This window comes from Hemiscyllium ocellatum, chromosome 26, assembly GCF_020745735.1.
Source record: "Hemiscyllium ocellatum isolate sHemOce1 chromosome 26, sHemOce1.pat.X.cur, whole genome shotgun sequence".
Taxonomy (NCBI): Eukaryota; Metazoa; Chordata; class Chondrichthyes; order Orectolobiformes; family Hemiscylliidae; genus Hemiscyllium; species Hemiscyllium ocellatum.
Genome location: NC_083426.1, coordinates 36,546,199 through 36,558,521, shown reverse-complemented (window position 1 = coordinate 36,558,521; position 12,323 = coordinate 36,546,199). Strand labels below are relative to the sequence as shown.

General features: G+C 41.2%; 1 protein-coding gene across 1 annotated transcript in view; it reads right to left on the bottom strand.

The window, feature by feature from the left end:
• Positions 1 to 787: 787 nt before the first annotated feature.
• The window catches only part of LOC132828207 (synaptotagmin-B), a 130,135-nt gene continuing 118,599 nt past the window's right edge, over positions 788 to 12,323 (bottom strand). The window contains exon 8 of the mRNA XM_060845154.1: positions 788 to 994. Coding sequence (XP_060701137.1) covers positions 788 to 994 — 207 coding nt within the window. The remainder of the gene's footprint in view (positions 995 to 12,323) is intronic.

Sequence of the window (12,323 nt, the reverse complement as noted above, 5' to 3'; positions counted from 1 at the left end):
GCATCATTCTTTAGTGAACGATAAGTTGCATCTTAACTGGATATTTAAGGTATGGAATGGCAGCTTTCACCACCCCTGGTAGACCACCAAAGGCTTTAGCTTAGAATTGTGATATGATGTCGATGCTCTACCAGTCTTTGAGTGTAAATTAAGTAAATGGTTTTTCACATTAGCTCGATCTAGTCCATTCACATTATGTAAAATAGAAGCATCATCATAAAAATATACAGCAGATGCATGTGATTGTAAACCATAGACAACTTACATCTACACAAGAGTTTGCATTGAACATGCTGCTATTTACAGTAAATTGTCATCATGCATTATCAACACGAATTTCATAGTAGAGCTAAAACTGCAGAAAGTAGAATTGAGCATTTAGGGAAATTTGGAATACAACTTGGAGGCTCAGATGGCTTATTTATTATTCAGAACGATGGTGGTTAATGTGTACCAAAATTAATCATGTCTTAACCCTTTGAGTACTGGATTTTCTTGCACCTTTCAAAACATAGAGATTCCATTAATAATTAACTTACAAGATTGTGTAAAATTATAAGGTTTAAGTCTTGAGGTTCTAAAGTACAAAACACAAATTTTGTAACTCTTTTTTAACAGTAATTGTAAAAATGAGAAAAAAAATACAAAACACATTAAATTTGCATATATATTTGTCATGGTGCAAAGATGCTACAGTAACCCCCAAAGGGTTAATGGAGAATGGCGCAAAACTGAGGTATTGATAGCATCTGATCAATGAGAAGTTTGTGTGATGGTGGGAATGATTTCACTTCTTGAGGCCAAGAGCTAAATCGACCTCTTCCTCTGGTTTTAGAGAGTGCCATTGTGCAATAGGCCGCCTGGGATTTGCCAGCATGTCTGACCAGTGACGAAGCTCCGTTCCGGTGGCATTGCTGCCAACAAAAATCTTGCCAATGGCATCGTTCTTGCCGATCTTGTCGTAGTCCAAGACTGTGACACAAACCTGGACTTTCTGCATGTTGAATTGAGAAATAACAATGAGAAGATTATTGCGAGTCAATAATAGCTGGATACTTTTAAAAACAATCATCACTCCATTATAGTTTAATTTGAGGTGCTAGTTTTAAGCTCAACAAAGCAATAGGGGAAAAAATGTCGAATCCAGGCATATCAGTCAGACATGCTACCAGTAGATTTTATCCGTTTCCAAGCAGAACTAATACTTTTCTCATGATGCAAGTCATAGAGATATTGCAGTCTCCTGTAAAACAGCTGTGGGGCATTTCACTGTCAGAAGGCAGCAAATCTGTGGCTGTTTTCCGATGTTCTGCTTCACCACTGTCAGCTTAATGCAGAGATGAAGGATTGAGGACCAGTGCATCTCAGACAGCAACAAGACATTCAATAAAAATTTCACATCCCACTGTTACCTAAGAGGAATGTTCTTAAATTGAATGTAAACATGCTTTTAGAATAATGCAACATGAATTATATGTTCACAACTCCCACACTTAGGAACACAAGGCCACAACAGAAAATGCTCTCACTTAAACCTGGAACACACACGAAAAATACATTGACAGCCTAGGGATTTCTCATAAATGGGTATTCAGCATAAGATTAACCGATACAGACCATAAATGTTTGAGATTTGATTCGTTGTTTGTGCTATTTTCTAACTTTGAGCTGTCTCAGCTGGATGGATAAGGGAATAATCAGGTGTTAGCACTCCTCTTCACTATTTAGTCATACCTCAATAAAACCTGCAGTAAAACGTAATGGTAGCATAATGATAATGTTACTACCCTAGTAATCTGGTGGCTACTGCTCTGGAGATATGAGTTCAAATCTCACTGTAGCAGCTAGAGAAATGTAACTTCAATTAAAGAAAATGCTAGCCTCATTAATATAATCATAGTAAGAGCAGATTTTTTGCTTTAAAAAGCACTTCACTCTCCAGTATAAACGCAAACTCTGCAGCATAAAAATCAAAGCAGATTGTGGTTATCCCATTCCCCTTCCATGACAAATAGAATCATGAAAGATTTTGTTATTCCATTTTAAATTCTATTTATTACAAAAACATGACTTTTGATGTATTCCCAAATTTCTGTGCTGCTGATTTCACAGTGGTAGATTAGATTTGACAGTACATATGTTCGACTGGCTTGAGATGCGCTTAAAAAATTATATAATAAAATGAAAAGACAACATAAGTTGTATTTAAAATGTATTGAAAAGATCTTGAGTGCCCTTTTAGTTAATACTTGAATGTCTCTCAAGCAAAGCAAGTGGTCCATTTCTCTCATGGCCTCCAATCTCAATAGTTACATTTTCCATAGTAACCAAATTAAGTGACAGTGGGTAACCGCAAACAGCTATGTCCACCCTCCACCTTTCTGCACAACAATACAGAATTGCAAATCATCAGCTATGCAAGGATGTGACACATTTCCATGAATTGTATGATTTTCTTTCATGGAAGAATCTGGATTGTTGTATCAAAACACGCTGATGGCTACAGCTCACTGTTTTCTACAATCAAAGATGGTTAGTTCTGAGCACTGAGACTGGGCAGAAAGGTACAGTGTGTAGGGGAAAGGGGAAGAAGTGGCTGCTGCCACCACTCTGCCCTACCCTCACTCCAGATAGAACTCAAACCAGCAGACAAATGACAAGCTTATTGCTGTAAGACAGTAAGAAATAAGAACAGGAGTAGGCTATCTGGCCCTTTGTGCCGGCCCTGCCATTCAGTTGAGATCATGGCTGATCTGACATTCCTTATGTTCGCTTTCCTGCCCTATCCCCATAACTGATTCCCTTTCTGATCAATAGTCTATCTATTTCAGCCTTAAATGTACACAAGGGTTCTGACCCTACATCTCTCTGTGGCAAGGAGTTTCAAAGTGTCATAAGCTCTTGGAGATGAGGAGGAATTTCTTCTCCTTCTCAAATTATTCTGAAACTGTGTCCTCTGGACCTGGACTCTCCCATGAAGAGAAACATCTTAGTATTTACTCGGTCAATATTTCAACAAGCTCAACTGACCCTTAATTCTATATTTTCATACATTTATGTGGGATGGCTGTTCCTCAGAAAATCTGCCCATTATGATTGAGTCTTCTTGATGCCAGTGAGGAGATATCTAGCCACGAAGCAACACACACCATCATTTACCTCACAACTTCCCCTTCCAAACTAAACCAACCCGAGACCACCGATAGCACCATCCCTTTTACAGCCTCTGCCATACCCAACACCTGACTTCTGATGACCCCTAATGCTGTGTGACATGACCCCCATTCCTCAGCTATAACTGGACCTAACACTCGACCCCTTCCTCCATACCTTATTTCTCCCACCCACCCTGAACTACCTTAAACTGTCTCAATTACCTGATCCCTTTTCCACCAACCCACCTGCCACCTACTTACCTGGTACTCTAGCCCATGCCAATCTGGCATCATACCCAGCCCAATTTCTTATCTCACATTTACCTTTTGCACTTCACTTTTGCCAGCAGCTGTCAAAGCTGTCAGGATATGGCAGCTGACTGTCGTGAAAAGGGAGGGTTTGCATCCCTCTGACGGTCTCACTGTAATGAATGAACCATCAGAATGGAAGTATAACTCTGAGGAAAACCTAATCAATGTCTCTGCTTGGAAGTATATGGAGTTTGTTTCTTTTGTGAAAACGAAGAGGTGCAGTGGCAATCTGCATGGAATGGCTGTTCCTCAGAAAATCTGCCCCATTATGATTGAGGAGAAAGTGAGGTCTGCAGATGCTGGAGATCAGAGCTGAAAATGTGTTGCTGGAAAAGCGCAGCAGGTCAGGCAGCATCCAAGGAACAGGAAATTTGACGTTTCGGGCACAAGCCCTTCATCAGGAATGAGGAAAGTGTGTCCAGCAGGCTAAGATAAAAGGTAGGCAGGAGGGACTTGGGGGAGGGGCGATGGAGATGTGATAGGTGGAAGGAGGTCAAGGTGAGGGTGATAGGCCGGAGTGGGGTAGGGGCGGAGAGGTCAGGAAGAAGATTGCAGGTAAGGAAGGCGGTGCTGAGTTCGAGGGATTCGACTGAGACAAGGTGGGGGTAGGGGAAATGAGGAAACTGGAGAAATCTGAGTTCATCCCTTGTGGTTGGAGGGTCCCCAGGTGGAAGATGAGGCGCTCTTCCTCCAACCGTTGTGTTGTTATGGTCTGGCGATGGAGGAGTCCAAGGACCTGCATGTCCTTGGTGGAGTGCAAGGGGGAGTTAAAAAGTGTTGAGCCACGGGGTGGTTGGGTTGGTTGGTCCAGGTGTCCCAGAGGTGTTCTCTGAAACGTTCCGCAAGTAGGCGGCCTGTCTCCCCAATATAGAGGAGGCCACATCGGGTGCAGCGGATGCAATAGATGATGTGTGTGGAGGTGCAGGTGAATTTGTGGCGGATATGGAAGGATCCCTTGGGGCCTTGGAGAGAAGTAAGGGAGGAGGTGTGGGCGCAAGTTTTGTATTTCTTGCGGTTGCAGGGGAAGGTGCCGGGAGTGGAGGTTGGTACCTCCAAACGGACCCCACCACCAGGGATATATTTCCCTCCCCTCCCCTATCAGCGTTCTGAAAAGACCACTCCCTCCGTGACTCCCTCGTCAGGTCCACACCCTCCACCAACCCAATCTCTACTCCCGGCACCTTCCCCTGCAACCGCAAGAAATGCAAAACTTGCGCCCGCACCTCCTCCCTTACTTCTCTCCAAGGCCCCAAGGGATCCTTCCATATCCGCCACAAATTCACCTGCACCTCTATATTGGGAAGACAGGCCGCCTACTTGAGGAACGTTTCAGAGAACACCTCTGGGACACCCGGACCAACCAACACAACCACCCCATGGCTCAACACTTTAGCTCCCCCTCCCACTCCACCAAGGACATACAGGTTCTTGGACTCCTCCATCGCCAGACCATAACAACATGACAGTTGGAGGAAGAGCACCTCATCTTCCACCTGGGAACCCTCCACCCACAAGGGATGAACTCAGATTTCTCCAGTTTCCTCACTTCCCCTCCCCCCACCTTGTCTCAGTCGAATCCCTCGAACCCAGCACCGCCTTCCTTACCTGCAATCTTCTTCCTGACCTCTCCGTCCCCCCACCCCACTCCGGCCTATCACCCTCACCTTGACCTCCTTCCACCTATCACATCTCCATCGCCCCTCCCCCAAGTCCCTCCTCCCTACCTTTTATCTTAGCCTGCTGGACACACTTTCCTCATTCCTGATGAAGGGCTTGTGCCCGAAACGTCGAATTTCCTGTTCCTTGGATGTTGCCTGACCTGCTGCGCTTTTCCAGCAACACATTTTCAGCCCATTATGATTGAGTCCTCTTAATGCCAGTGAGGAGATATATAGCCATGAAGCAACAACACCTAAAAGAGCTATTTACAAATCTTTGAGTCCACAAAGTCAAAGCAGAATGACATAGCAATTCAGAAAATAAATGGAGTTACAAGAATATTTTTGAATGGAGGTGGACGATTGGATTTTGTGGATTTTCCTGGTTCAGAGATAATTTAAATTTTCTTGCTCAACAAAAATTCACCAGGAACTTTGTTGGCTATATAAGTCTTCAGATTTCTGTCTCTGTCGTCAGTATTAGTCACCTATCTTTTGCAACAGTGTAATGATGGGAATATTTTCTGTAATAGAGATGGTGTTTTCTTTGTGTAGCTGGCACTATCGGAATCTAAACAGGATGTTCCTGGGAATATGTTGGCGTTTACAGAGAGTTTCTGAGAAAGTTTCACTATTTGCTGGAGATTCATAAGAAGGTGCCAACATATGGAGAGGGTTCACTAGATTCTGCCTACATATAGAGGATGACCAATAGATTATACCAATACTTACAGACAGTCAGGAAAGCTAAGCTGTATTTGCAAGGGGTTGGTGTCCATTGGAGTGAGCCAATATTTACAGAGGGGCATCATAAAGAAATGCCCCAAAATAAATCGCTGGGCATGAATAAAATACTGTTTCCCCTTTTCCGCCTGTACAGCATTCAGAAAAAACAGATGAATTGTTGGGGGCACAAACAGAAATTGCTGGACAAACGCAGCAGGTCTGGCAGCATCTCTGCAGAGAATGCAGAAGGGTCACAGGACTTGAAACGTTCACTCTGTTTTCTCTCCACAGATGCTGCCAAATCTGGTGCATTTTCCTAGCAATTTCTGTTTGTGTTTCAGATTTCCAGAATCTGCAGTTCTTTGTTTTTTGTTCGTAAATCATTGGGCAATTTGGTTTGGTCTGTAAAACTATGAAAATCCATGTGATCCACAGCAGGAAAAGCATTTGCTAAAAGTTCTTTTTGTACCAAATTAGATGCATATGCTTCTTTAGCTACGGGACTTTGGAACTTGTTTGTAGAACCATGAAATATTTATCAATTTATTGCAAAGATTTTACAAGGTCAAAACTATATTCTTGACACTGGGTGTTTTGGATTTAAAATAACATCTTTGAATTTAATGCAGCCCAGGCATCTTTAAAAATTCATTATTCATAATTTTTTTTGCAGGTTTAAGTTCTGAAGGCACTGTTTCCTTCTCACTTCTTCCTTGCAATATCCCCTCCCTCCTCATCAACAATTACCCCCACTCACTCACTCCACCACAGTTCCAGGATCATCTTAGTATACATTAGATCATTTACAAGCCATCTTAAGTTATCGCTGAGCTATAATGTTGTGGCTTTGTAATTGGATTGAAATATAAACCAGACTCCTGCTGAGTTCATTGTTACCCATTGTGCATAAGTAAATCTGCTTTTTCTGACTTCTATTCTAAAGGCTAGAGACACAGGAATACTGTCTTCACAAAAGTCTTTATAGCCTTTAGTGCTTTGGTTAGAACTAAAGCAATAAACGTGGGCTTTAATTCAATTCAGGCACTGAAAGGATTTTTTTCGTAGGATTTAGATTATTATTTTGAAGAGTGTTGACTCGCTGGGATTGTAACAATTAATGGTGTTGCCAAATTTTATTGCTTTTGCTGAATTGTTTACCCGTTTCTCTGAGGACATGATAGACAGTCAGGCTTTCAGGAAAGTTACCTATCCTTTTTGTTACCCTCTGTTTTTGAAATCATCTACATTTTTCTGTTCAAAAGCTTCTTTCCTCATCTTTTGATTGCTAGTGCATTCCTTTCTCATGTCACCCCACAACTGTTGGCTGGATGTCAAGCCCCTAGCCTCGGAAGTATCTTTTCCTCACCCTATCTTTCCTCTTTTTTAAGGCCCCTCTTAAGTTGACCCATGATCAAGCTTTTAGTCATGCTCTTGAATTTGTTTTGGCTTGCCACCTATTTGTTTCTGATCATGTCTCCTTGAAGAACCTCAGAATATTTATCTAAATAAAGGCATTGTATAAAGATTAATTATTCTTTCCAATCTATACTCGCTGACATTGGGCAAGGGTTAAATATTTTGATCGGCAAAATGAGACAAACAAATTTCATCAGACATTCTGCACTGTTTGTAACTGACGTTTTGATGTGTCACCTCTCTATATTTTCATCCATTATTATTCCTTTCACGTATCACAAGTTTCTTCCCCTAACTTTGCTACGGCATAGCAAGCCTCCCTTCATCTCAGAAAATCAAGCAGCTTCTCTCTCCCCTCCAACTCCCAACAACATCTGCTCCTCTCTCCCTCCCATTTTACATTAACTCTCTTTCACTCCTTTTTGCTTCATCATTCCACTCTCCTCCTCTCACCTTCATTCTCCTTTTCTATTTATCTTCATTCCACATACTCCTCCTCTCCTTCCCTGGCTTGATTCTAATATCACCACACCTTCCAACTCTGTTCAGTCCAAATATTGTATAATGGGATGTAGGCCTTGCTGAGAGGCCAGAAATTGTTTCTCGTCCCAAAGTAGCATTGAACTGAGTGTCTTGCTTGGCTATTGCAGGGACCGGTTAAGAGTCAACTGCATGGCTGTGGGTTTGGAGTCACACATAGGTACTAGACAAGGTAAGGACTGCAAATTTCTTTCCCCAAAGATTAGTGAATCAAATGGAGTTTTTAATGGCAATCGATGATCATTTTATAGTCGCAATTACTGAGACTAACTTTCAACTCCAGATTTTATTCATCAAATTCAAATACTACCAGCTGCCATTTGGGATTTGAACTAATTTTCTCACACCATTGGTCTGAGTGTCTGGATTACTAATGCTATGCCATTAATCAGCTTCCCCATTTTTGCTCTGAACTTCCATCTGTAACATTATAGGAGGCCACTAGTTGAAATAATTAATAAATAAATAATAAAATAGATTACACCCTAGCAACATGCAGTCCAATTTGAAGTACACAACCAGCCATTACATACCACTGAACCATGATTGTCAATATTAATGTTTCATTAAAATACAAGTGCTGAAATATTTAATCACAAGATAATTCAGGCATCAATATTTTGACTCAGGTTCACTATGCAAATGGAAGATCACTTTATTTGCATAAATACTTTAAGGAAATATTGCCAGAAATGTGAAATAAAGCTTTCTACATTGGATAATCATCACTCGATACTCACGGGCACATATTATGCTGAGCAGATGGTCTGTGTTTTACTTGAAGCAGTATTCTGAAGTTGCGGAACATATTTAACAGATGCATCCCATTTGTTAAATACTGTGTTCATTAATCACAAATTCACAATTTTAAATTATGTTGCTTTTTTTAAATTAATATATTAGAGTGCATGATGTATCTTTAACAGGAAGTTAACTATTATTAGGATCTATGTATCCCTTAAGGAAGGGGTTAGTAATCAAATAAATATGTGATGTCCTACGTTCTTCAAAATTTGGCTCTGAAACTTTGATGACATTTATAAGAAATGCAGTTTGAATGGAGTAGAAACTAGGAGGCTATGGATTGTTCAAGGCCATGTAATTGCTTATCATAAATCATAATCTTTAGGGTTAGTTGCATTGATTAGATTAATAATTAAGCATTTTTTTAATGCTATATATACAGTGCAGATACAGGTCATTTGGCTCATTGAGTCTGCATCGACCCTCCAAAGAGCTTCCTACTCACACCTCATGCTATCCCTCTAACCCTGCATTCCCCATGGCTAATCCCTGTAGCCTACATATCCCTGGACTCTATGGGGCAATTTAGCATGGCCAATACACCTAACCTGCACATCTTTGGACTGGGGGAGAAACCCATGCAGACACAGGGAGACAGTTCCTCATTGTAATCCACTCTTTGACTGTGGGAGGGAATTTCACAGCCTGTTCTGAGTGCTGCGTAAAATTGTCTCTCATGCCATAAGCATTGCAGGTACTTGCTAACCTGTGTTCACAAAAAAGACATTAGTATCTTTCAACTATGTTTCTGAGTCATTTGTAACCTGGATTTTGATGCATCATTTCTACTTGCCTTTATATTTCCCAGTTGGTATCTTAGTTTATTTCTCTTGTTCTATTTTAGCCCTGACATTTTGCTTCTTTCTGTCAGACTGAGTCATAATGTTCTGTCTATTCTCATCTAACCACCTCAATTTATAACATTCTGCCTCTGCCGATCCATTGGCACAAATCCCTGTAACCAGCTGCCTGCCTTTCTAACATGGAACAACAAAAATAGATCTTCAGTCTCTAGTGGGCAGTAGTTACTTCGGAAGAATGTTGTATGAATTTCATTCTTTTCTAACACTAAGAGTTGGGACGGATTGAAAATAGTGGTATGTGAATGTAGCATGACTTTGCTAGTGTTACAATCAGTAGTGCATGCTGTAGTTACATAATGGCATTGAAAAACATTTACGCGATCTGGTAAGGAATGGATTATGGCAACTTCAGATGTTGTAATCAGTCAGATGCAATGACTAAATGTACACCATCCCAAATCAATCCTGCGAATCAAAAGTGCAATTGACATGATTGGTTTGAAGGTGCATTTGCTGGTTCACCTATCCCTTTTCCTTTGCTTTATTACATTAGTTTGCCTTTCTTTTCAGGTTTAACTCAGTGATTAACTGCATCACCTGGTGGTCATGGTGCCTCACAGACCAGGGAAGCTTCCCGCCTGAAAGCCTGGTCTGAACTGGCTTTTAGTCACAGCTGTGTCACCTGGAGTTTCTTCAATTTGTACAGGTTTGCTTTGGTGCAATTAACGGAAAAAAAGGCAAAACCAGCACAAAAGAGCATGGAATTTTAATGGAAAATTTCATTCAGGAAAATTCAAGTTCACACGGTTGATTTCTTTGCATTTGTTTGCAAAGCACTGGGTCAGATGCTGGCCACACCTACTAAACTGCCCAGATCCCGATTGAACTAATTACGAAAGTACACTTCTGCTAAATACACTCACTTACAGGCTTTGGGGGATGCTGGAGAAGAAAGGCTGATGTTTTATCTAGTGTATAAATATCTCTGTTGAAATATGGTCTGTACAAATGGATTTCCTCGTCTGCTATAATCACTGACCTCTGCCATGAGGCATTATAGACTGCAACTGCCAATTTTATAAGGCTTCAAGACATACGAAGCTTCTGTCCAGTGATGAGTATACAAGAGCTGTAAAAATGCACAGCTCCTGATGAAGCGAAAGAGAGAAATTTCGGAGATGTGAAAGCTGCTATAAACATTTAGGAAGAAACTAACTAAAATGAAGGAACAGGCTCCAGCTGAAACATGGCTGTAGTTTGTTTTCTTTCCAGCTGAAATTAAATGTGATGTCAAAAAAGTCCATTTTTTTCCCCATAGGCAATGGCAAAATTACAAAATAGCAACAGATCTGTTTAAAAAACCAGGGCAGCAGAGATTAACTGCATTCTTAACTCTGTAGGGAAGAGGCTGTTTCAGAATGTATTCCACGCTGAATCACTGAACAACAGAAGAAACAAACTAAAGGAAATTAAAGTCTTGAAAGTCTATTACTCTTTTCTTTCTCAAACAGAAAGTGCTAGAAAAACTCAACAGGTCTGGCAGATCTCTGTAGAGAAAGCAGAGTTAATGTTTCAGCTCAAGGGACCGTTCTTCAGAACTGATTCTAGCCAAGAAAAGTATATATGGCAGAGGAAGGGAGAGGAGTAAATGTTTGGTGGAGTTGGAGCCCAGAAAGAGAGAACAAAGGATAGACAAAGGAATGGGTAGAGGTCAGCCTGGAAGAATCAACAGCAGCTAATGGGGACTATTAATAGATGACAATGGGTTGTTTGTGGTAGCATTCCATGTGATGACAAGGCCAGGTGTGTGGGGGTGTGGAGTAAGGTGCTCAGGCTTAAAATTATTGAACTTGATATCGAGTCCTGAGGTGGCAAGGTTATCAAGCAGAAGATGTGGTTCCTTTCTTTCAGCTTGTGCTGACCTTCACTGGACCACTGTAGCAAGCCTGAGGCAGAGATGTTGACCAGGAAACATTGTGGTGCATTGCAGTGGCAGTTAACAGGAAGTGCAGTGCCTTTTTTGCGGAGTTATGTAGGTGCTCTGTAAAGCAGTTGCCCAGTCTGTGTTTCTTCTCACCAATGTAGAGGAGATCACATTGTGAGCAGTGAATACAATGGACTAGATTCAATAAAGTGACAGTTATGATTCCAACCAGTTTTCCCTCCATTCCAAATGACCCCAGTTTTGCTAGGGCTCTTTGATGTCACACTCAACCACATGCAGCCTTAATGTCAAGAGCAGTGTCTCTCACCTCACCTCATGTCATCACAGAGAAAGCCATATTCTCATTGCAGGAAGTCAAATCATTTTTGCACATAATTGTATGGTTAGAAAGGAGCAAAACAAAGAGGTCCAGGTTGCCCCGGAGAAATAACAGCTGAAGATTCTGACGCTTCATTGTACAATGTAACATGTAAGTTCAGTCAAAAAAAATAGGTGAGACATAATTAGTGACTGTTAGAATAAGGACTGCAGAAGGAGATCATCAGGTCGACATAGAAGTCACAGACAGTGTTGTGCCATACAACAGGCCTGTACAAAATGGCTAAGATGGTGTTTCAAAAATGAAGCTCTCAAAAGTAACACTGAGATGAAATATTAGCAACACACCCATGCTGAGAGGACAGATTGCTCTGTTGGCCCAATGCAATAACACTAACAAAGATAATTAATGGCAAGCAAAAGACACATGTTACAGCAGGAGCAAGTCTAAAGCTTGGGCTGTTAATCCTCTGGGTGTTGAAAGAGATTTGCAACATGTGGCAGCATACTAAACCATTGACCATGCAACAGATCCAAGAAGAATCCGAGGATGTGTTTCCAGTGTTAGGATGTCTTCCAGGAGAATATCACCTTGAAGTAGATGACAGTCTTAAGATCAATTCAGCATCTATTGAGGAAAGTTTCA